The sequence below is a fragment of the Phocoena sinus genome, chromosome 3 (assembly GCF_008692025.1).
Source record: "Phocoena sinus isolate mPhoSin1 chromosome 3, mPhoSin1.pri, whole genome shotgun sequence".
NCBI lineage: Eukaryota > Metazoa > Chordata > Mammalia > Artiodactyla > Phocoenidae > Phocoena > Phocoena sinus.
This window is the reverse complement of record NC_045765.1, coordinates 159,832,515-159,860,484: the sequence shown is the minus strand read 5'-3', so window position 1 is coordinate 159,860,484 and position 27,970 is coordinate 159,832,515. Positions and strand designations below refer to the sequence as shown.

The following is a 27,970-nucleotide window of genomic DNA, read 5'->3' as shown; positions in this document are numbered from 1 at the left end:
CCAGTTTCCTACTGTATCCTTTTATGACTGGGGGAAGGGGAAATTCCCTTTTCATTCCATAACCAGCAATTATCAGACACCGGGCTAGCGGCAGGGACACACTGATGACTAAATCCCTGCGAAGCCGGGAAGCAGACAAGTGAACAACTATGTTTAACCCAGGTATCAGTACTTTCCAAAAGGGTGTGGGAGCAGGAAAGAGGGCCGATAACTGCATAAGGAAGGCAGAGTGAGGTCTCGAGAGAAGGCGGGTGTTTAAGCTTTGCCTCCCTAATGCAGTCAGACTTTGCCAGGTGGAAAGCGCCAAAGGCATTCCAGGTCGGGAACAGGGTAAGCACAGAGAACAGCAAGAGTGCAGCGGCTAAAACAGAAGAGTGAGAAAGTGCCCTTAAGGCTGGCTTCCCTTGACCCAGCGGCGCTAGTTCTGCCCTCCAGACCACACTGCAGTGAATAAAACCGCTGATGCCTAGTGAGTGCGAGCACGGTTCTAGACATCATCTAATGTATTCCCTCATTTCATCCTTATAACAATCCCATGAGGAAGGTACTCCACTTTGCAGATGAGCGGGGAGGGGTTAAGAAACTTGCCCAAGGCCCCAAGATCAGGGGAGGCGGGGCCAGGATCCAGACAGGGTCCAGGAATCCAGACAGCTTGGCTCTAAGCCAGCTCTCTCACCACTCTGCTAAATACCTCCCAGACACAAGCTCCTGCCTCTTCCACCTCCTGTTATCACATGAAAATAGCTGGAAGGGCTGTCACCAATTTTCAAGAGTATGTCTGCTCAGGGTGTGATGAACTGACTGAAGAGATGCCAGGAGCGCTCCTCAAAGACACCAGCCACCAGCACCAAGACTGCAGAAAGCGAGGATTATGTTCACACCTCTTTAGGACACACATCCCTGGTCCCTTCACCTCTTCCCCAGGCGTCCCATCCCTCCTCTGGCCAGGCTCCAGGTGTGACTCTTTTCAGACCAAATGCTCCCACCGGGCATCTGGTCCCTACAGATGGGGGGAACCAGGAGGGGCCGTGAATCCATTTGTTCTGGATTCCATAGCTCTACCTATACAGTCTTGTTTTTTTCTTTAATTCATAGGCTGTATTTTTTAGAGCAGTTTTAGGTTTACAGAAAAATTGAGTAGATTGTGCAGAGACTTCCCATATATCTCCTCCCCCATCCTCCCATCCCACCTACAGTGTCTCCTAGTACGAACATCTTGCTTCAGTGTTATAACATCTTGCATTTGTTATAACTGATGAACCAATGTTGATATGTTATTAACCAAGTCCACGGATCACAGTAGGGCTCACTCTTTGTGTCATACATTCTACGGGTTTTGACAAAGGCATAATGTCACGCATCCATCATTATAGTATCATACAGAGTATTTTCACTGCCCTAAAAGTCCCTGTGTTCCACATATTCATGCCTCCCTCTCTCCCCATAAACTCTGCTGACCACTGATCATTTTACTGTATCTGCTAGTTTGTCTTTTCCAGAATGTCATGTAGTTGGAATCATACAGTATGTAGCCTTTTCAGACTGGCTCCTTTCACTAAGTATTTCCTTAAGTTCCTCTGTCTTTTCACGGTTTGACAGCTCATTTCTTTTTGTTATCAAATAATATCCCGTCATATGATGTACCACCATTTATCCATTCACCTCGTGAAGGACATCTTGGCTGCTTCCAATTTTGGGCAATTATAAATAAAACTGCTCTAAAAATGTGTGTGCAGGATTTTGTGCGGTCATTAGGTTTTCAACTGATTAACTCATTTGGGCGCAGCCTTTTTTTTTTTTTTTTTTTTTAACAGCTCTATCAGCATACTGGCTTATTTTGAATTTACAGGCAGCTAAAACCCTCAAGGATTCTATTTTCCTGATGCAACTTTTGAATCTCAGTATGTCCTATTACACTGGTTCTTGTTTGACATGGTCCGTCATTCAAACCCACAGCCCTTAATGGTGTCATCAGTCACATTTGTTCTCCTGTCCGGCATCATGACATCCACACATTTGAGATCTGCGTGTCATCTGTCCTCGTCTACACTGCTGGAGGTGGATGGAGAGCGATCGGTACTGGAGCCCTGTGACTCCCACAGTGATCTATTATTAATTTTATATTATTTTTATATAATTTTATATTATTATTTAATTTATTAAATAATCTATTTATTATTTAATTTAGATTAATCTATTATTTAATTTATTAAATGATCTATTTATTTAACCTATTATTTAATTTATTAATCAGCACTTGATGAATATGACAGGCCATCCAGTTTGCCGCTACATTCCATCCACGTTACTCCATCCCGCCCATAAAGACATAATAAGAGATTTTCTTAAACACCTTGTTGAAACCTGCCGCATTCCTAATCTCTGAGTGCCTGTAAGTGCTGATCTGCTGGGCTGAAGCTGAGAATTACTCTGAGGTATAGAGCAGCTCTCAGGAGAAGAACCAAACACCATTAGGACCTGCCCACGCACATCCCATGGCAGAGCCTGATCCAAGCCCCAGGGTGACCTTGCCGATCTGCCATTCACGGAATTCACAGAAACACGTGGTGACCCCCTCACCCACGGGGGGAATTTTGAAGCAAAAACGGCTGCATACAGGTGGCCAGAGGATTCCTGAATGCTGCAGAACCATTATTCAGAGACGGGTTGTGGTCACATTGCACGATGCCCATGAGGTCATGGGAAGCAGAATGATAAAGTACAGACTTTGAAGAGGGGCGGCTGTGGACAGGCATCTTTCTCACTCAGGGGGGCTACGTAATTTTCCAGGTCCGGTGCAAGGTGAAAATGCAGAGACCTCACTGGGGATGCAGAAGTCAACCTCCCCTCCCCACCAGACTGCAGGCCCAACCCACAACAAACAGGAGTTCCCCACAGTATTGCAGCCTCGATTCTAGGGCGTGTTTGGGACCTGGATCCAGGGCGGGGGGCGGGGGAAGCGGGGGGGTGAGGCCCCTGCCTGCTCGCCACTCTGCTCACCGAGGCGCTGCTGGCCGGGGCGAGATGGTGATCTGTGCCCGAGGAGGTCCCTTCTCACACCTGCGCTCAGGCCCCAGCGAGGGGCGGGCGGTCACAGTGGAACACAAGCCTCCCCCTACCGATGCAACCTGGCCACCGCCCTGGGCGGAGGACCCAGGGCAGTCATGCAGGGTGGGGTGGAAAAGGGGAGGGTGGGCAGGGCTGGCGCCCAGAAGCCCATCCCGGGAGGAAGCCTCACACGTGAGCTGAGGCCCCACGCTCCCATCCTGGTGAGCTTCCCTGACAAAACACACATTCAACGACGGAAGTACTAAGAATTACAAGACGGCGGCCGCAGAGCATTAACCCCCACGTGCAGGGCCTTCTGAGCACCAGGCTCTGTGCGACTGCATAGCTCACATGTCCATTTAGCCAGCCCTATAAAGGCCTTTTTTCTCCTTAAAATCACTTTTAGTTCAATAAAAAGGCCATGGACACTCACTTTTCTCCAAGTTAGACTAGGGACCTGTGCCTGCATCAACAGATCCTGGAAGTGAGCACATTCAGAAGCAATACGAACTCCTAAGCTTCCGGCTTTTGTAAATATCTTTCTGCAGCTGGATGGGCTTTTTATAACCAATTAAATTAAAAGATCATTTCTGTTTACTAAGACAGTTACATGTACTTCTTTTAGCTGACGTAAGATAACATTTATCTGACAAGGGGTAATCGAGACTTTGGAAACCAAGGCAGGTAAACATTATGTAGGACAACTATAATATACACATACCTATCATGGTAGGTAAACATTACGTATGACATTATATGCTATATATAAATATATAAAATTATATACAAGTTTCATACACATATAAAACCATATGTATATAAGAATACCCATTTGTCCTATAAATACATACTGTATGGTCTAGCTGCTATTGGGAAGGTAAAGTTCTGCAACTCACTATGTGCACTTTCTTTTATCAAGTTGTGTCCAATTCTATATCCCAATGGGATGACTGCTTTAAAAAAATACCACATTGGGACTTTCCGGGTGGCACAGTGGTTAAGAATCCATCTGCCAATGCAGGGGACGTGGGTTCGATCCCTGGTCCGGGAAGATCCTACATGCCGTGGAGCAACTAAGCCCATAAACCACAACTACTGAGCCCACGTGCTGCAACTACTGAAGCTTGCTCACCTAGAGCCCGCGATCCACAACAAGAGAAGCCACCGCAATGAGAAGCCCGCACACGGCAACGAAGAGTAGCCCCTGCGCGCCACAACTAGAGAAAGCCCGCGCAGCAACAAAGACCCAGCGCGGCCGAAAAAAAAAAAAAAAAATACCACGTTACCCAGCAGCTGACTCATGTTCAGCTTGTGATAATTACAGTTCACAGATGATTTCTAGCCACGCTTGTATAGCGTCATTTCTGATTCATTTTTATATTGGATACATTTGTCTATTTGCTTTTTTCTTCCTGTTTTTTCTTTCTTCTATGCTTTCTTCTCTCGTTCTCTGGTTCGGTTACATCATTTTGAATTTTAATCTAGTTTTCAAGTCACCGACAGCCAGAGCCCACTTGGTATTGTTGGGATGGTTTATGCCACTAGTCTCTACGCTGCTACCTGGGCCAGCTAAGAAATAAGACCCAACTGTATGCTCAGAGCCGAGGCAGGGTATAAGGAAAACAGGTGGGATCCAGAGAAAATCGAAACAACTGCAAGGGTAGACCCTCGACTAATTGTAAAAGAAAAAAAAATAGAGGAGCCCCCAAATGATGCCCATTTTGGAATGGGCTGTGATTTTAAGCAGAAAATTTTCCTAACAGATTATGGGCTTTGGGGGCTTCCCTGGTGGCGCAGTGGTTGGGAGTCTGCCTGCCAATGCAGGGGACACGGGTTCGTGCCCCGGTCCGGGAGGATCCCACATGCCGCGGAGCACCTAGGTCCGTGCGCCACAACTGCTGAGCCTGTGCTCTAGAGCCCGCGTGCCACAACTACTGAAGCCCATGCGCCTAGAGCCCGTGCTCCGCAACAAGAGAAGCCACCGCAATAAGCCCGTGCACCGTAATGAAGAGTAGCCCCCGCTCACCACGACTAGAGAAAAGCCCGTGCGCAGCAACAAAGACCCAATGCAGCCAAAAACAATAAATAGATAAAATAAAATAAATAAATTTTTTAAAAATTATGGGCTTTGACTAACATCAAACCAGTCTGCATTCACTGCCCATAAGCCACGGACAGGAGAGCTAGACACCCACTCCACGAAGATGCTTAACAAGGAAAAATGACAGGCTGGGAACTAAATTACACTCAGGTCACCCATCGTCTCAGCTTTCTGTGCACGAATCATTCAAGGCCACAGCTCTTCCTGGTCCCTTTACTGGTTTCAGGATGCCAGGTGTGCGTGGGGCTTGGGATTGGAGGAAGGAAGCCCCGGGATGGGCTATGTGGACAATTTACGTGATGGAGAAGGAGACGAAAGCACTAGAGTGATCTTCTGTGGACCTCCGCTCCGCGGCAAACTATAAATCTCTAAAAAACTTTTTTTCGACTAGTTGTGTATCTATTTGATACACGAGGAAAGCCTAACTACATCTTCCACTACTTCATGGTAAGTTTTGCAAGGCCAAATTAAATGGCTCGACAGGATAAATTTCTTGTAAAAGCAAAGAAAGGGATAGTTCACAAAAACAAACAGAGCAACTTCTCTGGTAAGGGATGAAAAGGACATCCCATGGGATGTTTAGCTAATCCCGTGTGTAAAAAGCTAACCCTCATTTCTGGGTAAAGCATAACCCACTTTGTACTATGAAATGAAGGCTGTCAGCAGCTAAAATACACATTTTTGTCTTCAGAGAAAGGAAGTCTACGGACAAATGCACTAGAACCCTCCATAGTTCTCATGCAGGAATTAATCTGTAGTGTTTGCTTTGTAGCTCTTTCAAAAGAGAGATCTAAAAAGGAGGTTTAGCTCTCCTTTACTGAAATATATAGAACCACTGACTGCCTAGATAGAGTCCTTCGTGCACATTGGCTTTATTTAATGTAATGGTGGCTCTAATTGTAAAAGAAGGACCTCATATGATTTATCCAACCCTGTTCAAAGTCCAGATCACATCTTTCTGGAAAATAATTCCGTCCTCTTCTCAAGTGTTAGGCACACTGGCAGCCATCTTCCTTAATATCGCAAAATTCTGAATCTTCTCTGAAGTTGGCTTCAATTTTTCCTGGTCTTTTATCCAGATCCTGCAAAAATACTGTCTGAAGACGCGACGTGAAACCGAACTATACACCACTAAGGGGGAAAAGAAGCTGGCAAATAAGCTATGACCCTCTGAATGGTAAAACGCATCCCAATTTCAAACCTGTGTAAACGTGAAGGTATGTCAAGGAGAAGGGGGATATATTCCTTAGGAATCAACAAAATATATGATTTTAAATAATTGAGAAAAAAGAGGGTAATCATGCAATGGAACAAGATAATGACTCGATTCATTGCAAATCAGAGACTAAGTCAAACTCGGAGGCGTTTCTTTTTTTTTCACCAGAGAAGTACTTCTTTAGTTGTGATGACCAGAAAAGTGAATTAGAAGCAAGAGAGGTGACAAGCGTGAAGAAAAATAAACAGGCGAGCTTCTTTACAGAGGGAGGTGAGAAATTCTGGAAGCCACCCATAGGCAGGGAGGCGTCACACTGCAGCAACCAGAAAGGGTCCGAGTCGGGCTGGCTCCAGTAGAAACCGGTGGCGATAATCCAGTGAATTCAGGGAACGTGCCCAGCTCAGCAAGGCACGCTGGACAAGCCACAAGACAGTGGGGAGGAGCAGCGGGGAGTTTGCGTTCTTGAGCCTGGAGAGTGGGAGGGGCGAGGGCGCAGCTGGAGTGGAACCAAGTCCATCTGAGGTCAAGGCAAGGCGAAATCAGGCTTGCCTTACCCCAGCTCTGCAATGGAATTAAGAGAAAAGCCACAGGCAAATCAAGTCAGGAGCACTGGGCCATGCGGTGGGCTCTTTAGCGCCTCCTAGTGTATAATGTCTGCCCATTCACCTTGCCTCACACCTGTCCCAGGTGGTCACTGCAGCTCAGTAGAAGCTGACTTCCGAGCAGGGTTGGGTGAGCCAACCTCTGCTGCCCCTTCCGGCTGAGTTACCAGTAAGTTAAATACTAACTCCAAGATTCCGTCACAGAACGGAGCTAGAAGAAGAAAGAAGAGATCTGATCAAAGTCACGCATTGCAGTGGAGCAACAGGAGGATAAGAGGGATGACGGCGGGGTGGCGGTTGTACAGAAAACGGACAGTGAAACCCAGACGCACAGAGGGGGAAAAAGAAATAAATACGAGGTCAAGCAGCTGTTGTCATGGCAGCCCGGTTGGTTTACATGGGTTTGTATGCAAATGGCAATGAGATATATACTGTGTGTCTGCCCAGTGGCACCTGCAGAGTTTGAGTTTTGGCCCCAATCACACAGCTGGTAAGAAACACCTCCATCCTCCTCTTCTACGCCTCAGTATTTTCATCTGTAAAGTGGACAGTGTCTAGATAAGTCCTTCCAAGATGACTGACCATCACATTACTCAGGACACTTTTTTCAAATGCAGATTCCTGGGCTCCATCCTGGACCTGGGAGAGACGAATGCTTGGGGTTAGGCACACGAATCTACGTGTTAATAAGCTGGGTTTGCAAACACTGAGCTGCAATGATCTCCCCAGGCATTTCCCAACCAGACATTCTCTGAGTCCATGAACCGTAAACCTAGAAGCAATACCTCACAACTGATCCAAATCCAAGCTGAACTTGGGGCCTCTTCCTTCATAAATAAATTTCCTTCATAAATAAATAAAATGCACACACCGGGCACAAGACACAGTGGCAGGGGTTAAAGAGGCTTCTAAGACTAGCTCTTGGGTAGGGGGTAGGGGGGCCAGACATACAGTAATGAATTCAATGAACCATCATGGGCCTGCCTGAGAAAGAAAGAAGCTGGGGCATAATGAGGATTTACCATTTGCTAGATATTTTCACATCTTCCTGGCAATTTTTGTTGAAGTATAATTGATTTACAACATTGTTAGTTTCAGGTGTTAATTTCAGGTGTACAGCAAAATGATTCAGTTACATACTTTTTTTTTCAGATTATTTTCCACTATAGGTTATTAAAAGATACTGAATATAGCTCCCTGGGTTATACAGTAAATCCTTGTTGCTTATCTGTTCTTGTGTATAGTAGTTTTGTACCTGTTAATCCCATACTCTTTTTTGTTTGTTTGTTTTGTTTGTTTTTTGCGGTACACGGGCCTCTCACTGTTGTGACCTCTCCCAATTGCAGAGCACAGGCTCGGGACGCGCAGGCTCAGCGGCCATGGTTCACGGGCCCAGCCGCTCCGCGGCATGTGGGATCTTCCCGGGCCAGGTCACGAACCCGCGTCCCCTGCATCGGCAGGCGGACTCTCAACCACTGCGCCACCAGGGAAGCCCCTAATCCCATACCCTTAATTTATCCCTCCCTCCCACTTCCTTTCCCCTTTGATAACCATAAGTTTGTTTTCTACATCTTCTTCTCATTTAATGCTCCTGCACCACCCGATGAAGTTAATATGTGGAAATTATACACTCGTAAATAGACTAGGTTAGAGCAGTTTGTCTAAAACTGTCCAGCCTCTAATTGAAAGAGTTGGGTCTTCTTGACTCCAAGTCCACTTCCCTGCTTACACACCATGTATGGAGTCCCTTGGCATCTCACTTTAACCAACCAATCTAAAGCACCAGAATGTTCTAGATAGCAGGGTTGAAAGAGCAATTGTCATATGGGCTCCTGCCTTTTAAATGCCCATTCAGCTGTGGTCACCCACTCATCAGCTCACATCCGCATTCCGTTCAAGACCCCATTCCAATGCACCTGACCCTGTCCAGGGTCCCCCAAAAGGAATTCAGCCACTGTGCAGTTCCAAGACTGGCAGCGTTGCCACAGCTGTCGATGATCTTCTTGTGCCTCCAGCTCCTTCACTGCGAAAACCCAAGGATGCAAGCAACTGGAATTCAGCCCCGCTGCTTCCACGTGGCCCCCACCCCACCTTGGCTCTGCCCTGCTGGTTGGCCTGGCCCAGCCCATCCCTACCCTCTCCTCCCCCTCTTCATGGGAAGCCTGGCCAGGGCTCTGCCTCCCCAGCTCCAGCCAATCCCTTTCCAGGTGAAAGAACCCCGATCACACTCTAATACACATTGTCCAAGATCACGGGCACACAGATAGGGGCCTCCTGGAATGACCATTCCCTGTCAAGATCCTAGGCACGGCAACAAGATTCACACAGCCCAGACGCTCTCCCTCCCAGTCTGAGGCCACGATGTTCCAGAACTAGGACTGAGGCTTCTACACCCCTTGAGCCAAGTGTCTGGACTGAACTGACCACTACGAGGTCCACTTCTACGTCAAGGTGAACGAGCCTGCAGCCGGCCCGGTCAGCCCCGCAGATCTGAGGACCACCCTGTCTCTCCTAAACTCCCTGCTAGAAAATGAGACATTCTCTCAGGCTGCCAAAGAGACCAAGGCTGAAACAGCTGAACAAACTGTAAGAAACTGTGTGGATTAGAACAAACAGGTGACTTCAGATCCGAGAGGCCACAGTATCCTGCCTGACACCTCGTCCGGCATACTTAGGATTGGACGGTAAGTTAGACACTCACCCACTAAATCCAAACAAACACACAACGCAGAGAAGCAGGTATCTGATTTGTTTCAAATGTCCAAAACATCAAGACTGAGCACTGAGTTAGTAATTCTGCCATCCTGGGAGGGCCACTCATCGGAAGGCCAAGATCAAGTGTCCTTTATCAGTGTACCAAAGCCGTGCGGGTCAGCAGGGCTGACCCAGGGTCACCCCGTTTATGAACACAGCCTCCCTAGGATACGGGCAAGCAGCCTCCCCACACAAACATTCCCTTACTATCAGGAAAACCACATCCAGAAGCCGTCCCAGGAAGAACATCACCTACGTTTCTTATTGGATGCCAAAATGTTCCCCCAAATCCACATAACACCCAGAACGGGATGTGGACTCTTGTCATCACAGTTTCCACAGATACATTCAGGGGGCAGAACAGTGATGACACACGTGGGCGTCTGTCCCTGCAAAAGGCAACACCGGGAACGGGTCAGTCAAAGCTGGAGATTACAATCCTACCTGGTGCGGCTCCCTGGCCAACCCAGGGTGGGAAATGTTTTCAAAACTTGAGTAAAAATAAAAACGGTGTGTGCAGGTCCACTGGATGTCCTTCTAGTCGCTGGCACAGGACGGGGGACGTAGGCCATCACTCCCAGTGCACGGGGGAGCCACGACCCCTGGAAACTCCACCTCCAAACCGGAGGCACAGGAGAAAGCACAGCAAATATCTGGGCACCAGTATTCCGACTCAGGAAGGCCCACTCTGGGCCCACATGCCAATGGCCACTGTCCAGCTGGATTGTGATTGGCAGTGCCACCTCAAGGCCCAAGACTTGTTGTGTCATCCGGGTCGGAAAACCCTTTCTGGTTCTTTCCTATGGGTCTAATCAAAAGAGAAAACAGAAGTGGAGACAGAAATACAGAGAGAGAGAGAGAGAGGCCTGTGCATCCGTGCACAAGGCATGAGAGAGAACCGGTAGCTGCCTCATGGACCCCAGTCCTCGAAATTCCCCAGACAGTGTTTCTGGAACATTCCAAACCAAGAGTAAACTTGGGATGAGAATGAATCTCTTTTGATGGCTGCCAATTCTTCAGGGTCCCCCGACTCCAAGCCCAGGACCTCCAGTACCCCTGGGCAGGGTCTGAGGAACAAACCAAGCAGAGCCTCTCCCACCCGCTCAGACGGAGGGCGTGTGTGAACACACGGGCGGGAGCGAGCTCCCCCTATAACGAAACCGCCCTGTCCGGTGGATTAGTGGAACCTGGCCCCGGAAGTGCAAGGCAATTCGCAAACCAGGCTTCCAGCACCTAAGAAGTTATTTTTATTGAAAGTAATATTTTAATGTCTTCTTTTACAATTTGTGATTTTAAAACTAACTTTCCGTATATAGCACACACAAGTAGTAATATAAAATTTAATGGAACATTTTTAAGTGGGAAACTGTGATTCGGAAAAAGAACCACGGGACAACGGCTCTGGCCCGAGTGAGTTCACAGCCGGGGTGCCACAGACGTGAGGCAGCTCGCTCCACAATTCTTACTGTTTCTGACAAATGAGGAAACCGAAGCTCAGAAGATTAAGTCCTTTAACTGGGCTCATCTTGCTAGAAGCTAGTTCACCTCTAGTTCACCCCTCCTCCTTAGCCCCCCCCGCCCGCCAAACACACACACACACACACACACACACACACACACACACACACACTAGCCTGCCTTTGAGAGCACTTATTTCTACTATATCTCAGTCCAAAAAGCAATTGAGAGAGCTTAAATGTCCACTATAACACGGAAAAAATACAAAAAGATAAGGAAACTGGCAAAGAGAAAATAAAAGACGATTACTCCGGTTTAAGCTTAGCCCACAGGAATTCAAACCATGAGTTGAGATGCAAAATGACAGCCACAAATTTGGTCCTGAGAAGGCCTCTTTGCGGTAAGAACTTGATATTTCATCATTAGGAAAACCCTTTTTCACCCCAATAGAAGAAGGCAAACTAACACAGTGAACATTTCCTTATCTTCTTAATATGAAAAGGATCAATCGATAAAACACAACGAGTATGTAGGTGAAGCAGTGAAGGTCACAGACCACCACCCCAAGCTCACTTTGAGAGCCTGGGAGCCGCAATAATGATCTGAACAACAATGCAACCCTGACTTGTTAAAAGTGAGGTCAGTCAGACAGAGAAAGACAAACATCATATGATAGCACTTATATGTGGAATCTAAAAAAAATGATACAAGTGGACTTATTTACAAAACAGAAATAGACTCACAGACGAAGAAAACAAACTTATGGTTACCAAAGGGGATGGGGGAGAGATAAATTAGGAGTTTGGGATAACATATACACACTACTATATATAAAACAGAGAAACAACAAGGATCTACTGTATAGCACGGGGAACTATATTCAATATCTTGTAATAACCTATAATGGAAAAGAATCTGAAAAAGAACAGATACATATATATGTATGTATGCATATGAGTATGTGTGTGTGTATATATATATATATATATATATATAACTGAATCACTTTGCTGTACACCAGAAACTAACACAACATTGTAAATTAACTATACTTCAATTTTTTTTTTTTAATGCGGTACGCAGGCCCCTCACTGCTGTGGCCTCTCCCGCCGCGGAGCACAGGCTCCGGACACGCAGGCCCAGCAGCCGTGGCCCACGGGCCCAGCCGCCCCGCGGCACGTGGGATCCCCCCAGACCAGGGCACGAACCCGCGTCCCCTGTATCGGCAGGCGGACTCCCAACCACTGCACCACCAGGGAAGCCCTATACTTCAATTTTTTAAAAATGGTTAAAAAAAGTGAACCTCTTGGGATGTTTGTTTGTTTTTAATGCTTTTCACCGTTTGCCAAAAAGGAGCAATAAAAGAGGAAGACAAGATAAATAGTGACTGGACGTGTTATAGGAGGGAGTAATGCCACCCGCTCCAGCACCCGCAGTTTCCAGACTCCCGTGGCTGTGCTAGAAGGTGGGAGCATCACCAGCAGGCCTGCCCTCCCGTGCACACCCGTGGGCGGCCGGAACAGCCCTACAGCTCTCTCTAATTAAACAAGGGAAACAAAGCCGTCCTTTAGCACAGTCCGAACCAACTTCTAGCAGAAAACAAATGTCCTCCTGAGAATTCCACCTGAGATTCCCAGGGCCAAATTAACTCTCCAAACATACAGACAACGCCCATGAAAAACAATGCCAGGAAGCAGAGTAAAAGCACACGTGATGAGCAAAGGTGACAGTTTCTCATTAAGCTCTCCAAAAGAGCGACTCAGCTTCTGTGTTTATAACATGTGGCGTTAAACACCAACAATAAAAGAAAACGCCTCAACGCAGCCACAAAGAGCAAGCACCAGGAGCCTGGCACTGAATAGGATCCACATTTCAATCATAAGCTGGCATTTCAATCGGACGAGAAGTGAATGCGAGGTAAAACTCTACTTACAAATGACAGAGAGATGCCTTTGGTCAGTTCTTAACATGTCTTTTTAGAATGAACCCAACCATGCAGTCAGCTACATCAGAACTTCAAACCTGCTTTCCCCCAAAAGGGATTGGCTATTCTGAACGAGGAGGACAGGAGTTCTTTGGCAAAAGGCGTTTCAAAAGCTTGGTAAAGACACAAGGTCAAGACACTGCCCCGGGGTCACACCCAGTAGCAACACAACCCTGAAAACCTGTCTCCTTGGCCGACTGTCATCGGCCATTTGTCATCCATTGCTTCCCCAGAAAAAACGTTTTTTTCCTTTCATGCACTCGATCTTGACTCCCACCTGTATATCATTTGCTCGTTCACTTGTTTATCATTTGCTGACACCAAACTGTAAGCTCCATGAGGGGAGGACCCACTCTGTCCGGATCACCAGCGTCACCCCTGGATGAGGTCACCACCTGGCCAAAAGCAGGTGCTCAATAATGCGTTTCTGCATTGTAGCTCATTCCATGTTTGTTGAATGGATGAGTCAATTAACGTAATTAAGTAATCATGCGTGTAATTAACGTCATCATTAATCATGAACTTCCCAAAGCACACTATTGTAACAGTAACAGCTTGCCAAAATGGGGGGGAAATTCCATAAGAAGCGTGGAAATGTCTGCACAGTTTTTGAAGACCTTTTGAGAAGCAACGGATAACAGATGGCCCTGGGACCTTGGCTTAGGTTAATTTGTATCTCTTTAAAGGGAAGTCAGTCTGGCTCTCCTAACTTGCCACCGTGCTGAATAAAGCCCTGTTGCGAGCTTTACTGTGCTATCGACGTGACTGGTCAGGTCAAGGAGGATGGTGCCCTGGCCAGCGCAGGCATCCTCATCGCTGGAGCAGCCATGCTTATGTGAAAGCCACACCCATACACAATACGTGTCTGGGCTTCTTTCTACACATCTGGGAGTTCTTCTAACTAGAAGCCAAAGATCGTCACTGACATTCTAAAGACAATACTCAACCATGGTTCTTTTGTTAACAGCCATGCTTTTGCATGCCACAGACACACGGCAAGCATGTCATGAATCTTGGGCTCATGAGCCTTAAGACATTCACCTTCTGCGCCAGGCAAACCCATACACAGCAGAGATTCCACGGGCAACATCAGAGCTACAATACTCAGTGATATTATTAAAAGTGAAACATTCTGGGCTTCCCTGGTGGCGCAGTGGTTGAGGTCCGCCTGCCGATGCAGGGGACACGGGTTCGTGCCCCGGTCCGGGAAGATCCCACATGCTGCGGAGCGGCTGGGCCCGTGAGCCATGGCCGCTGAGCCTGCGCGTCCGGAGCCTGTGCTCCGCAACGGGAGAGGCCACAACAGTGAGAGGCCCGCGTACCACAAAAAAAAAAAAAAAAAAAAAAAAGTGAAACATTTTAATGGAAACTATCAATTTCCACGCTGATAAATGAAAGCTAGTATTCATTCATGCTAGTTAATTAAAAAACAGAAAAAGCAACTTTAGGATATTTTCCATTTCCACTAGATTATATTTTAAAAGCTATTCTAAGGAACTTAGAACTTGAGGCAAAAGCGAAACTTTAGTGTCAAATATCTTTAAATATTTAGATTCACCTATTAGATAAAGGTTAAATTTAACACATGTACCAGTTTTTCCATAAACTATGAAAATAAACTGGTTTAAGGCCCTCACTAAAGCTTTCTGATACTCTACACGACGCGACAATGCAAGCTGTTGTTTTGAATTTATCCCAAAGGTAACTGGAAGTTAAATTCATAAGGTATGCAAGAAAAGATATAGTCATTCCTAAAAAGATGATTTAATAGATGAAGTACGGTTTCCAAACTACAGTCAATACCCGCAAGATATATCCATTCATGGAACAGGAACTCAGCTGGCAAGAGGAATTTTATATAATGTCCCTTCCTCCAGCTTATGAGCCATTTCCTCCATATACAAAGACGGATTTGGATTTTATGAAATTCATGAGCAACCCAGGGCTAGAGACCACAAGGTTGCCTCCTGACTCCTGGTGAAATTCTCCTCGGGGGACCTGGGATGGGCAAGTCGGCAGCGGCGGCAGTCTTGCACACCACCGCCCCTGAACCCTGCTGTCTGAATGGATAGCTTTAGTCCTTGCTTTTATATTTTGTTGTTATTTCTCAGGAAAGCTTGAATTTTTTTAAACACTGAGGGCATGCATGTTTTTGTCTGTGATCACCCCGTATTATGTGCACCAGCTACAGGAGAGCTGGAAGAGAAGAGATCAACAGCTCTTTTCAAGAGATTTTATTAACAACAGAAAAGCCCTTAAGCTGGGTTTGACAACAAATATAGCTATTAAACGGACCGGGTCGATGTTCATTTCAACAGGTCTTGGTGGCGTCTGAGCAAACATAACTGTCCATTTGCAGTTCAGGAACATATAAAAATATTTCCTTTGAATAATAAATACATTTTCTAGTGACAAGAATTCTCCCTAGGAAAGGTCTCCCAGGATCGAGTTACCCTCATCATTTGAAAGAAGGTGGTACTCCATCAGCTGGATGGTAAACATCTTGCTTTGAGTAGATGTGCAAGTCAAACGCAAGCCATGGCTACTGAGGGCAGTAGAAAGTCTCCTTTTGTCAAAAGTGACTTTTACAAACTCTGGCTTACGTGACAGCAGGGAAGAAGGGAGGGGGAAGTCCCGGGGGAAGGCCTGAAGCTCACGGCTAGGAGCTTTGGAGGGGCCTGCTGAGCCTTGGGGAGATCTGTCAATACACCAACTCCAGACGCTCAAAACCCCAGAGGTGTGGTTGGATCCACTCAGCAGAGTCTCCACACGGGCCTATAAGATCATGTGGTGGGCGGTTCTGCCCTTGGGAACACTGTGATTACCTTCCTAAGTTTCCCCGTGCTCACGGCTTCCACACTTGGTGGCGTGCAGTTTTCAGAAAGGGTCGCGTTGTCACCAGCTCATCGTGGGGCCTTGGGACTCAGTTTCTTCATCTATAAAATGAGGGGGTAAAACTGAAGCAAGGATTCCCTACCTTTTATTTCATCATACAGGTGCCTTCTTTTGAAAGGTTTTAGCTGCTAACAAAATACATAGCACAGTTTACTAGGTCAGAGTGAGTGCAACCTTGTCACGGAAATAAGCCTCTTCCCCAGCTGTCTGAAATACCAAAAGCAGGTCAGTACCTCCAAAGAGCTGGGGAGCTTGCGGTCCTAGCTGATTCTAATAGATTCATGCTATGACTCCTGGGCTGAAATCTGCGACTCTGGATGTCCATTTCGTTCAGTGCTACACAGATCAGCAAAACACACACCCAGGAGCGCCAGTGTGGCTTTCTGGAAGCACACAAGCAGAAAGGGGCAGCAACGTAGCATCTGCCTCCAAACCAGACCTCGAATGTAAACAGTGACACTCTGGACTCAAGGTGCCCTGGTCTGTGACAAGTTAGGACACTACTTGTTTTGAGCGTTGTGCTAATGAGGTCAAGGTATGAATTCTCTCTGCCTTTTAGTTCAATTAGGCCCAGCCTATCCTAGGATCGCAAGTTCCTGCAAAGCCGGGCCAGGTGCCAGGCGTGACGCCCACCCCCCGGGGCACGACTCAGCCAAGCCCGTGGGAGCCAGCCAGGGCAGCAGCCCTGCACGATTGGGGGGGGGGGGGCGGGGAGGTGCCACTCAGGCTCTTTAATGCGTGAGTCACCTTTGGAGGCACACAGAAGCCCTGTATTCAGTTCCATCCATCTCGAGAATGGACCACCGAAGTCAGATGCAGCCTTTACATGGCAAGCAAACATTGAGTCCCGGAAGTAAGAAAGGCGAAAAGAAATGCTTTAAGCTTGCCCGAAGATCTAATGCACAAGCTATAATAACACAGCAGTCAGACTGACTCCTTACCCAAATACCAGAAACCATAAACCAATAGCTGGACCAATTGCAGACCATCTATAAGAGATCAGGCGTTGGAAAGGTATCCATCTGCAAAAAGCAACACTGGAAGCAAGCAAGAAAGGAGGGCAGTGCTCCACAATTCTAAGGGAAAATTATTCCCCACCCAGAGTTCTAAACCAAGCCAAACCAGCAATCAGCTGGAAGGGTGGGATAAACATATTTTCTGCACACGAGTCCTCTAAAACATGCTAGAGGATGTACTCTCTCCATACCGAAAAGCCCACCAAGAAAGAGTCCCGTAACAGAAAACAGACGCCAAGAACTCAGAGCAAACACAAGAAAACCTTAGACCTTAAACCATCATGAATAATCTCAAGGAGAAGAAACAGGTGCTGCTGACTCTCCTGACCCCGTTCTCAGCAGGGGTCCAGTAACAGAGGCTCTCACACAGGAGAGGGGGAACGGGGTGACGACGCAGATGTCTTGCAGGGACAGAAGACCCAGGGGACAATCAGACTAGATCAGAACAGGGGGAGGAAGACTCCAAGAAGGGTGGCTCCCAGGGAAAGAAAGAGAAGAGAAACTGAAGTGGGGGTCTGATAGAGTTGACCTTTATCAAAAGGAGCTCTCCAGAAATGCTGGAAAGTTAGAAAGATCAAACAGAAAAAAATGCTAAGAGCAACAGCAAAATAGAGTTGTACAAGAGAGGGCCTGTAAACGTGGATCTCCTTCCTCACGAAAGCGACAGCCAGGCTCATCCGCCCTCAACCCGCTCAATCTCAGGAACTCACCCTCCTCCAAAGAGAAATCAGCTGCCACTGGCAGGTGACCCTTAGCCACCTGCCCTCCAGGTGTGCCCACCTTTCCCCCTGGTCCTCAGGTGTCAGAGGAGCAGGTGTCCTTCTAAGCCCAGCCGCCACGGGCTTCCCCAGAGGCCCCTGCTGTCCCTCTTCCCTTCCCCTGTCTCCACCCTTCCCTCTCCGTTCCCCCATCCTCACAAATGCCACACCTGTCAGAGGACCCATCGGGCATCAGCAGAGCAGGTGGAAAATGGCATGGGGGCGGGCTCAGGACTCTGCAGAAGGAGTGAACACAGGGAGGTAGGAGACTGGCTCCAGGCTGAGGGGCTGCAACTGGTCTCCTGCTGATACTTCGAGATAAGATACCAGCAGGATCACTGGGCCCGGATCAGGTGAAAGCACAAGTGAGATGACTGGCCAGAGACAACCCGGAAAACTGCCCCCATGTAAGCAACCTAAGCCACCCCGACTGCACGCAACTCACCCCAAGTTTGCCTGTGTGTTCTTCTACATGTACTGTGCTTCTAATAAATACTGTCTCTATTTCACAGTCTTGGTCCCTTTGCTGAATTCCTTCCTCAAAGACAAGGACCAAGGTCCTTCTTCCACAGCTGGAATCAACAGAAACAGCTAACAACAGAATGCTTCTGACATTCAAAATCGGCTATCTTGGTAGGCACGAAAGCCAGGCACCGCGGAGAGAACGGATTTCCTCAACTGTCTGAACTCCCGTTGGCCAAGTCAGGATCTGGCCTGAGGACCAAATCCCAGAGGGGCCCTGGAGGGCAGGGTAGGGAGTTGTGTCCTCCACAGAGACTGAGCCATGATGCTGCAGCAGGGGGAGGTGGTGAGGGGCTGGGAGGAAGGGAGGGTCCCCCTCTGGTGTGACTGGGATGGAACCCCAGCGGACCCGGCTGCGACCTCACCTGGCTCCCGGGGAACCCCGCCCTCTGGGACTCGCGGCGCTCTGACCCTCCTGCCGAAGATGCTCCTTCATCACCACCTTGCTGGGGTCGGTTTCCTCACACTCTCCCCAGGCTCTCTTCTCATACAGCCCAGCAGGCGGTCCCTAGGAAACTTCACCACCTCCAACACACACACATCTGTACTTCAACCCAACCCGTCCCCTGCTGCAACCCCAGGGACCCTCAGAATGGTTAACACCAGCCACTCCTCATTTACCCTCGGAGGCTGAGTCACTCCCCCACCCCCTCTCTTCTCCCATCCAAGAAATCACTCAGTCATCCTGATTTTATCGCCAGTCTCCCCACCCCGCTGCCTCTCTTCACCACCACGTACGTGTTCCTGCAGAGGTGTCCTGCCCCACCTCTGGCCCCAGGTTCTCGCTCCTCTCATTCACCGGCGGGGGGCGGGGGGCGGATGATGGAAAGCCGGTAAGCATAGTCTGACACACTTGCTGCATGAAGTTCTGAGCTAAAACTAATGGTGTCTCATGCTTGCTCAACCAGCTCCAGCCACACTGGACTCCGTGCTGTTCTGCAAACACCCTCAGCCCACTCACCCCAGGGCCTTTGCACACCCTGTTCCCTCTGCCTGGAGCATTCTGCTGCAGAAGTAGCTGCTTGGATCCTTCGCTAATGTGCTTTTCAGGCGATAGCTCACAGTCACTCCTCTGAGAAGCCTGCACCGACTACCCCAGAAAAGTAGCACCTCCTTGTCCCTCCCTGTCCCTTGTCCCTGCTTTAGTTTTCTCCACAGCACCTAGCTTCTCCTAGCATTTTGTGCATTTGTTTATTGTCTTTCTTCCACCATTTCCACCACGAAAATACAAGCTCCATGAGAAAAGGGATCTCATGCTTTCTTGTCCACTGTTACATCTCTAGCACCAAGAACAGTGTCAGCATGTAGTAGACAATAAATATTTGTTGAATTTTTGAATGGAGGTCTTAAGATAAAGGGACTATGGCTATATGACGGTATATATATGATGGTACTTACATAAAAGTAATAGACAAAGACTGCTTATTTGATATAGTCCAAATTCCTTAGCACAATCCAATAGTAAACTCTTCAGAAACTGACCCCAATGTTTCTCTTTCCAAACTCACCTGTGGATATTCCCTCTAGAAAATAAAATACGTGTCCCACCCCTCCCCTCCCCTCCCATCTTCTCCCCTTCCCTTCCCCTCTCTCTCTATATAAATGAATAGTTATGAGTGCTACTGTGTACCCTGTTCAAGCTTCCATCAGTTAACTGAGTACCTAGCACATAATAGCTACTCAATATGTATTAGTTCTCTTCCACTTTTTACATACTGCTTCTCCCGTCTTTTCCCCAATCTCCATACCCCAATTTGCTGCCTAAGGAAATCCTATTGGTTCATCTTGGCCCATGTATGATAATTTAGTGCTCATAGCATAACCTGAGAATTACTTGCTTCCTAATCTGTGCTTCTCACCAGGAATCAGAATGTGTCTTAGTCATCACTGTATTCCCAGCAGCTAGTGATAATGATACACCTCATTAATTTGTACCCATTTCGATCAATCAGGCAGCTTAAAAACATTCACACACAACAGGATAAGAAGGAAAAACAGCAGCAAAAAGAAGCTGAGGGAAAGTTATTACCCAAATAGGCACAACCATAAAATTGTGCAAAATCACTAACGATGAGCTCTGTGGTTATTACACTAGAGAAGAAAACCTGAAGGGTTTCTAGAATGAGCATTAATCTGGTAGAAACGGCCCCATTTCTTAGGTCCTCAACCAGCAGTTCCTGGTGCTAAAGGACCAAGGCCTAGAGGACAGCCTTACGTGGGAACTCGTGAAAGATTTCCTGGGTCTAAGAACAAGCACATGAGGCCACTACTCAAGAAACATTTACTGAATATGAAAAATGTCCACAACTATTTTCAATGACCTGAAGCCTTTCTATTTTGCAAGACCTTCCTTAAACCAGCCCTGCCCTGTCCAGGCTAGGGGAATACCCTCTAGTCCAGTCCAGTTCACTAAACCTTTTTGAGCATCTACAGTGTTTCAGATCCCATGCTGGTTCCGTGCACACAAGAATAATAATTTCTCTTTCCTGCTCCCCAATGTACCCTCAGCCTGAGGCAGGTGAGTCTCCCCAGAGTGACAACATCCAGTGCGCATCCCCCATTTATACCTGGGTTTGTCCCACGTGGAAAGCCCTCACTGTTAACCTTACTTTTATAGTTACACCTCCTCTGCTAGGCCTATACATACAATAAATCGCACAGAGCTTTCATCAAGTATTCCAAACCCCTCTGATAGCCACTATTCCTAAACTATAAAGCCCTAGAAACTGTGGCATACAATGTAGAAGTGTGGTGCATTGTTTCAATCAATTCACTGAACCAGCCATGTCTCCTAAAGCAGAGAGTAAGCTCTCAGAGCCAAGTGCAGACCTGGGACTTCTGGTATACCCCATGGACCCAACACCATGTGGGCCTGGAGCAGACACTCTCCCACGGCTCCTGATGCCCAGAGGAAGCTGAGATAAGGCAAGGGACGTGAACTAGACTCGCTAACAGGCTAAAAATGATCCCTCTCAATGCAGAACCCACCCTCTCCCAACATAACTATCTTCACCCCATGCTGAAACTATTAAGTGAAATTCTGTAGTATTGAAAAATGTAAGCCCTGTTGATTCCCATATCTGTCGTCCATTATTCCTTAGAGTGACAGAGTTGTTTTTTTTAAAAAGAAAGAAACACTGAATCTGCAGAAAAGGACATGGCTTCATCACCCAGGCCCGTGACCCAGGTCAGGACTGTGCTACTGAATGTGGGTAGCCACTAACCACATGTAGCTATCTGAACTGAAGTTTAAGTTCAAGAAAATTAAAAATACACTTCCTGAGTCACACTAGCCACATGTCATAAGTTCAATAACCACAATAGGCTACCTGCTACCATACCAGACAGCACAAACGTCAACTATTTCCATCACTGCAAATATTCTATTGAATAGTACAGGTTAAAGTCATCGCGAACAACTCAATTAACTTCTGTGGGCCTGTTTCCTCTTGGGTAAAAGGGGAATAATACCTGCCTCACTGGTTGCTGTAAGATTTAAATGAGGTGCTAAACGTGAGCATCCTTAATAATTTTACTAGTTGTAGTCTGACGAACTATACCTGCGTATATAGTTATATACGCAGGTATAGTTTGATGGCAGCAGCAATCATTAACAGTAGTAGCTGTCAAAGGAGTTACTATCAAGTAGAATAAAGAAATTCTGTCTCAGGCCATGTGAAGAGAAGGATGCTGTCCAGGAAGATGGGGAGAAGTACACACTGGTCGTATCATCTCAGAATGCTGCATTTGAGGAGGAATACATACAAACTGAAGCATGTTTAGAAGAGGCTGGTCAGTGGAAGGAGCCCAGGATTTCTCTTCTGGGGGAAAGAAGACTCAACAGAAATGGAGAACAGAACAAATCTTGAAACAGACAGAGGACTGTCCTGGGGAGGGAGCCCGGACCTTGGGCAGCTGTAGAGATAACAAAGAGGTGAGCTTAACTCAGTATAGGAAAAATATTTGCTAGTCAGAGTTGTCCAGCAGTGGAAATGCTGCCTCATGGAGAAGAGAGTTCATGATCCCAGAAAGTGCTCAAATGCAGTGATTCTCACACTCGAGTCACCTGGTGAGCGGGAGAAAATTCAGATGCTCTGGCCCCACCGCAGGGATTCTGGCTCGTATGTGTGGGGTGGAGCCTACAATTTGCATCTCTACAAGCACCCAGGTGACGGCCACGATGATGCCAGTAAGAGATCGCTCTTTGAGGGGCACTGCTCTAATGCAAGCTGGCCCAACCCATCAGCGATGGCATAGAGGGGCTCTTGACATCAAGTGGGAGCTGGACCCTGCAACCTTCCAAACCAACTCTGGAGGACAGGCCTCCAAGGACTCTAAGTGGATCCTGGGCATTCCAGACGGCACAGGTGCCCAGCCTGAAATACGGCAAAAGTTAGAGGACCCGAGGTCTCCTGCAGGGCATGCCCTTGTGTCATCACCTCAGGCTAATCAGTGTCTTGCAGTTGAACTATTTATACAAGTGGAGGGTAATGTCATCAGGTAGTGCCAGATGCTCTGAGGAAAGAGGCCCAGCATAGATTTCTCTGCACGCGTGGTCTCCAACTGCGGGTTCAAGACTAAATCACATCCGAGCAGCTTTCCAGGCTGCATTGTGTGGCATTCGGTTTCAGTATCATGACCAGCAATGAGAGCAAGAAGAGAGACATAATCCTCCAGCCCTTGCTACCCAAGGCAACTGCCACGTGGCCATATAAAGCATGGCCAGAGCTTGCCACACTCCTCCCACCAAAACCAGACATTTCACACAAATATTTGTGCCTGAATTTTTTCAACAGCTTTACTCGTAATAGCCAACCGTGAAAACGAACGACCCCAAAGAACATCGACTAGCAAATGGATGGACAAATTGAGGTATATCCCCGAAGTGGCAGCCTAGTCAACCGTAACGAGAAACAAACAAACTGACATACACAACAGGGATGAATCACAAAGCCTTATGCTGGGTAAGCAAAGCCAGGCACAAACACATCATATCATAAGGTATCATTTATATGAAACTTCAGCAAAGATAAATCTAACCTATAGTAACAGAAAACAGATCAATCCCCTGGGTGGGTACAGGTGGGAAAGGAAGCCAAAGTAATCTTTAGGAGTGATGGAATGTTCTAGACCTTGATTGTCATTGTGGTTCCATGGGTGTTTACATTTGACTGTTCACTTAGAGTGTGTGCGTTTTATTGACAGTATACCGCAAGCAGCTAATTCTTTAAAAACAAAAGCAAATGGGTATTTTCCGTTTCACTGGGTTCATTCTATTTGATGGTGTGCTTAAAACTGGTGTCGCTGGTTGCCCCTGGAAGGAGACAGGTAGCCAGTGACAGGTGTCGGAAAGAGCCTTTCAAACTGTTTACCATTTTATACTTTTAAACTTTTGAACTGTGAGGCTGTATTGACCATTCTTTAATAAATAAAATTTTAAATTAAGAAAAAGAATTCACAAACATGTCCCTCATTGGTAAAATGAGAGACCCAACTCTAGGACTATTAGACTGCTGGGCAATCTATTTCAGGTTGTGGAAACCCTGCTTCTTGAGACAGGTGCTACATGGTCTGTATTTTATCAAACTCCTCTGAGCTCTGAGTGAATACCAATTTTTTTAAGAGTTATTTAGTATTTTTCAAAAAATATATCAAAGATAAGAATGCACACACACACTCATAGTTTTAAAATAATTATAACTTGAACACCAAGTAACTTCCACCACTGAAGTCAAAAAACAGAACACTGCCTGTACTCCAAAACTTTCCACGTGCCCTCTGTCATCAAACCTTCTCCCTCCTCCCAGGGACAACCACTCTTGATTTCGCAGATAAGAATGTCTTCTATCAACATATCTCTGATCAGTACTGTTTAGTTTTGCAGAGTTTTCAAAAAACCGAATCATTCTGTACATATTGTGTGCTTTTTTTTTTTTTGCCCAAAATTACGTTTGTAAAATTCATCTGTGTTGTTGCCTATAGCTGTAGGTTATTTTCATTGTTCTATATGTTATTTTATGGTAGGAATAAACATACCACAACTTACTTGCCCATTAAAATATCCATGGGCACTTTTACAAGGCATTTTTGGGTCCCCATTGCCTATAGAAAAAACAGGTCCAAAAACAAAGTATGACACTCGAGGCAACCACTGCCCCCAGATGCGTCTCCAAAACACCCAGCCACTCTCATCTCCCCTGCTTTTCCCCACCAACCCATGTGGCATTGCATCAGTCAAATATATTGGTTGAAACATTAAGTACAATTCCTTAGGACTGGAATGCTATCAACCATATACTAGATCTACCCAAATCATTCCTGTCCATCCAAATCTGACTCGAGCATGATCTCCTTATGAAGACCTCACAGTCCCTTCTAGCCAGGATGCCACCTCCCCCCAAAAAACTGCATCATAATGAATGATCCCTTCTCTGACTCTTTACCACACTCGCTCCATTCATCCTTGAGTTATACCCATTTGTTATGGCCAAGTCTCAGCTTTTGTGCTCTCAGTGCACAGCACTAGAATCTTGCAGATAATGGGCAGGTAATAAATGTTAGAGCTTTTGAACCCAGGCTCAAAATCCTGAACACTAGTGCTGGTACCAGGTACTGAACAATCAAAAATATGCATTTAAAAAGTTCATTTCCCCAAAAATAACATCAAGAAAAGTGCCAAGGGCTTCCCTGGTGGCGCAGTGGTTGAGAGTCCGCCTGCCGATGCAGGGGACACGGGTTCGTGCCCCGGTCCGGGAAGATCCCACATGCCGCGGAGCGGCTGAGCCCGTGAGCCATGGCCGCTGAGCCTGCGCGTCCGGAGCCTGTGCTCCGCAGCGGGAGAGGCCACAGCAGTGAGAGGCCCGCGTACCGCAAGAAAAAAGAAAAACAACTACAAGTGCACATCCCCCTCTGACGCAACAATTCCACTTCTGGCAATTCATCCTACAGCAATACTTGCTTATATGCAAAATGATGCATGTTTAGGCCATTAGCTATAATGCTGTCATAGCAAAAGTTGGAAACAATCTTAGTCCATCAGTAGGAGACAGGTTAATCCGTGACATCCATACAGTGGAATTCTGTGCAGCTGGAAAAGAACAAGGAAGTGATCGCCAAAGTACACTAAGAAGAAAAATAGTCCGGATAGTATTCCACAATTTGCGTAGAATATTTTGTATTTGCTGAAATATGCACTATCTGGAAAGATACACAGGAAACTTGTAACATTGGTTGCTTCTGGTAGGAAAGTGGATAGCCAGAGACAGGCATGGGAAAAAGATTTACAGAGCGTTTAACATTTTGTACCTTTAAACTTTTGAACTCGGAGGCTATTGGCTATTTTTTTTAATAAATAAAATTTAAAATTATGAAAGAGAATTTTACCTCATTGGTAACATGAGGGAGACCCAGCCCTAAGACTATGGGACTGTTGCCCAATATAGCATCAGACACTATATCGTCCTTCTTTTGAGTGCCCACTGTAACTTCATAACAGGTTGCAGAACTATGGAATAAACTCTAGAAACACTGATAGGTAAGAGACCCGAAGTGCAGTTAATTCACGTTCGGGGGTCTAATAAGAAATAGCTCGGGCTTCCCTGGTGGCACAGTGGTTAAGAATCCACCTGCCAATGCAGGGGACACGGGCTCGAGCCCTGGTCCAGGAAGATCCCACATGCCACGGAGCAACTAAGCCCGTGTGCCACAACTACTGAGCCTGCACTCTAGGGCCCATGAGCCACAACTACTGAGCCCACACACCACAACTACTGAAGCCCACGTGCCTAGAGCCCGTGCTCCACAACAAGAGAAGCCACCACAATGAGAAGCCCGTGCACCACATCGAAGAGTAGCCCTCGCTCACTGCAACTGGAGAAAGCCCGCGTGCAGCAACAAAGACCCAACACAGCCAAAATAATAAATAATTAAAAAAAGAAAGAAACAGCTCATTTCAGGAGAAAAAACCAGGACTAGCACAGATCTGCAGAAAAACCTTCAGGTCAAAGGAGCTAACCTAGAAAGTAGGAGGCTGTGTATGTTGCGGTCATTTATTTTCTCACTTTAAGCTTAAGAAATCTATGTCCTGTAACAAGTATCCACTGCTGAAGCTCTGCTTATTCTGCAGTGTGTGGGTCATGCTTGTTATGAGGACACAGTTGCAGACAAAGAAGGTTTTTCTCCACCCTCCATCAGACTGGTAACAGATAACAGGGCACGACCTTCAATAAAGGAGCCACACACTTCCCCTGTCTTTAGGGGTGAAGGGTGCTTTTTGAAGAGACAAACCTGTTGATCAGGGGCTTTTCACAGAACATTCCTGTGTATTCTCTCTGTTCTTCAGCTAAAAACACGACTGTTTTCCACACTGCACACCTGCGGGGCACGGCGATGTACCTAATCCACCTGTTTGCCGCCTGTTTTCTCATCAGGGAGTAAAGACAGTAAACCCAACCCTCCAGGGAACGGAAAAACAAATCATTCAGTGCCCATCTCAGGTGGCTGATGGACACAGGCTCAGTCTTCAGCGTGCACCTAAGCTGGTCCAGATAGGCCCGCTCTGGGTGCAAGAACGAATGCAAGTTCAAGTGTCTGTGGTCTGGCAGGCTTTGGGCGAGCAGGTCAAGACCTGAGAGTTTCGGAAAGCCAAGACCAAGTGCACTCTGGGCACACCTGTCGGTCCAGGTGCGCGGGGTCAGCCCACCACCTCTCCCACGAGGCTGCATACACACACGGAGAATGACAACTGTTTACAGGGAGGTGGGTCTGGAGGAAAGTTGAAGTGTGTCTACCTGTTTGAGAAAGGTGGCCGAGAAAGTGGGCCATGACTGACACCTTCCTCCGCGGGGTCCGGCGTGCACCTCCCCCCCCCACCCCGGCCCTGGGCGCGCCCTCCGCCCGCCCCCGAGCGCCCCAAGGTCACCTGCCCTCCCCGGCGTCCCCACCCACCCCGAGCTCTCACCAGAACAGCAGGTTGGCCCCGACGAAGGCGAGCAGGCTGCGCAGCGGCCTCTTCCAGCTCAGGAGCTCGTCGGCGCGGCAGCCCAGCCACAGCACGGGCTCCCCCAGCAGCCAGGTCACCGCGGCGGCCACCCCGCCGGCGGCCTCCTCCACCTGCCGCCCCGCGCCCGCCACCGCCCCTTCCTCCTGCGCTTCCCCCTCCTGCTCCTCGCGGGGAGCCCGGGGGGGCGGCGGCGGCGGCGGCGGCGGCGGCGGCGGCGGCGGCGGCGGCGGCGGCGCCGCCTGCTCGGCGGCTGCGGGAGCCGGGCATCCCTGCTCGGCGGGCTCCGGGGGCGCCGGGCTCGCCATCTTCGGCGGCGCTGGCGGGCGGGGACTGGCACGGGCACGCGCGCGGGCGCGCCTAGGTGTCGCGCCGAGAGGGCGGCGGGTCCCGGCGCTGGGCGCGCACCGCGGGGCGCCGGCGGCTGGGTGCCTTGTGACGTCAGCCCCTGCCGCGGCGGGCCGCCTCCCGGGGGAAGTGGGTGCGGCCCAGTTCGCGCGGGGCTGGGCGGGGCCGGGCGGCCTCCCCCAGCCGCCCCGGCGTGCGAGCGGGGTGGCGTCCCGGGGGTAGCGGGGACCCCGCCCGGGACCGAGGGAGCGTGACCGCCTTTTCCCTTCC

General features: G+C 47.9%; 1 protein-coding gene across 1 annotated transcript in view; it reads right to left on the bottom strand.

Moving 5' to 3' along the window:
- RETREG1 (reticulophagy regulator 1) overlaps positions 1–27,675 on the bottom strand; it is a 123,636-nt gene extending 95,961 nt beyond the window's left edge. The window contains exon 1 of the mRNA XM_032626445.1: positions 27,314–27,675. Coding sequence (XP_032482336.1) covers positions 27,314–27,660 — 347 coding nt within the window. The 5' untranslated portion in view covers positions 27,661–27,675. The remainder of the gene's footprint in view (positions 1–27,313) is intronic.
- Positions 27,676–27,970: the final 295 nt, after the last annotated feature.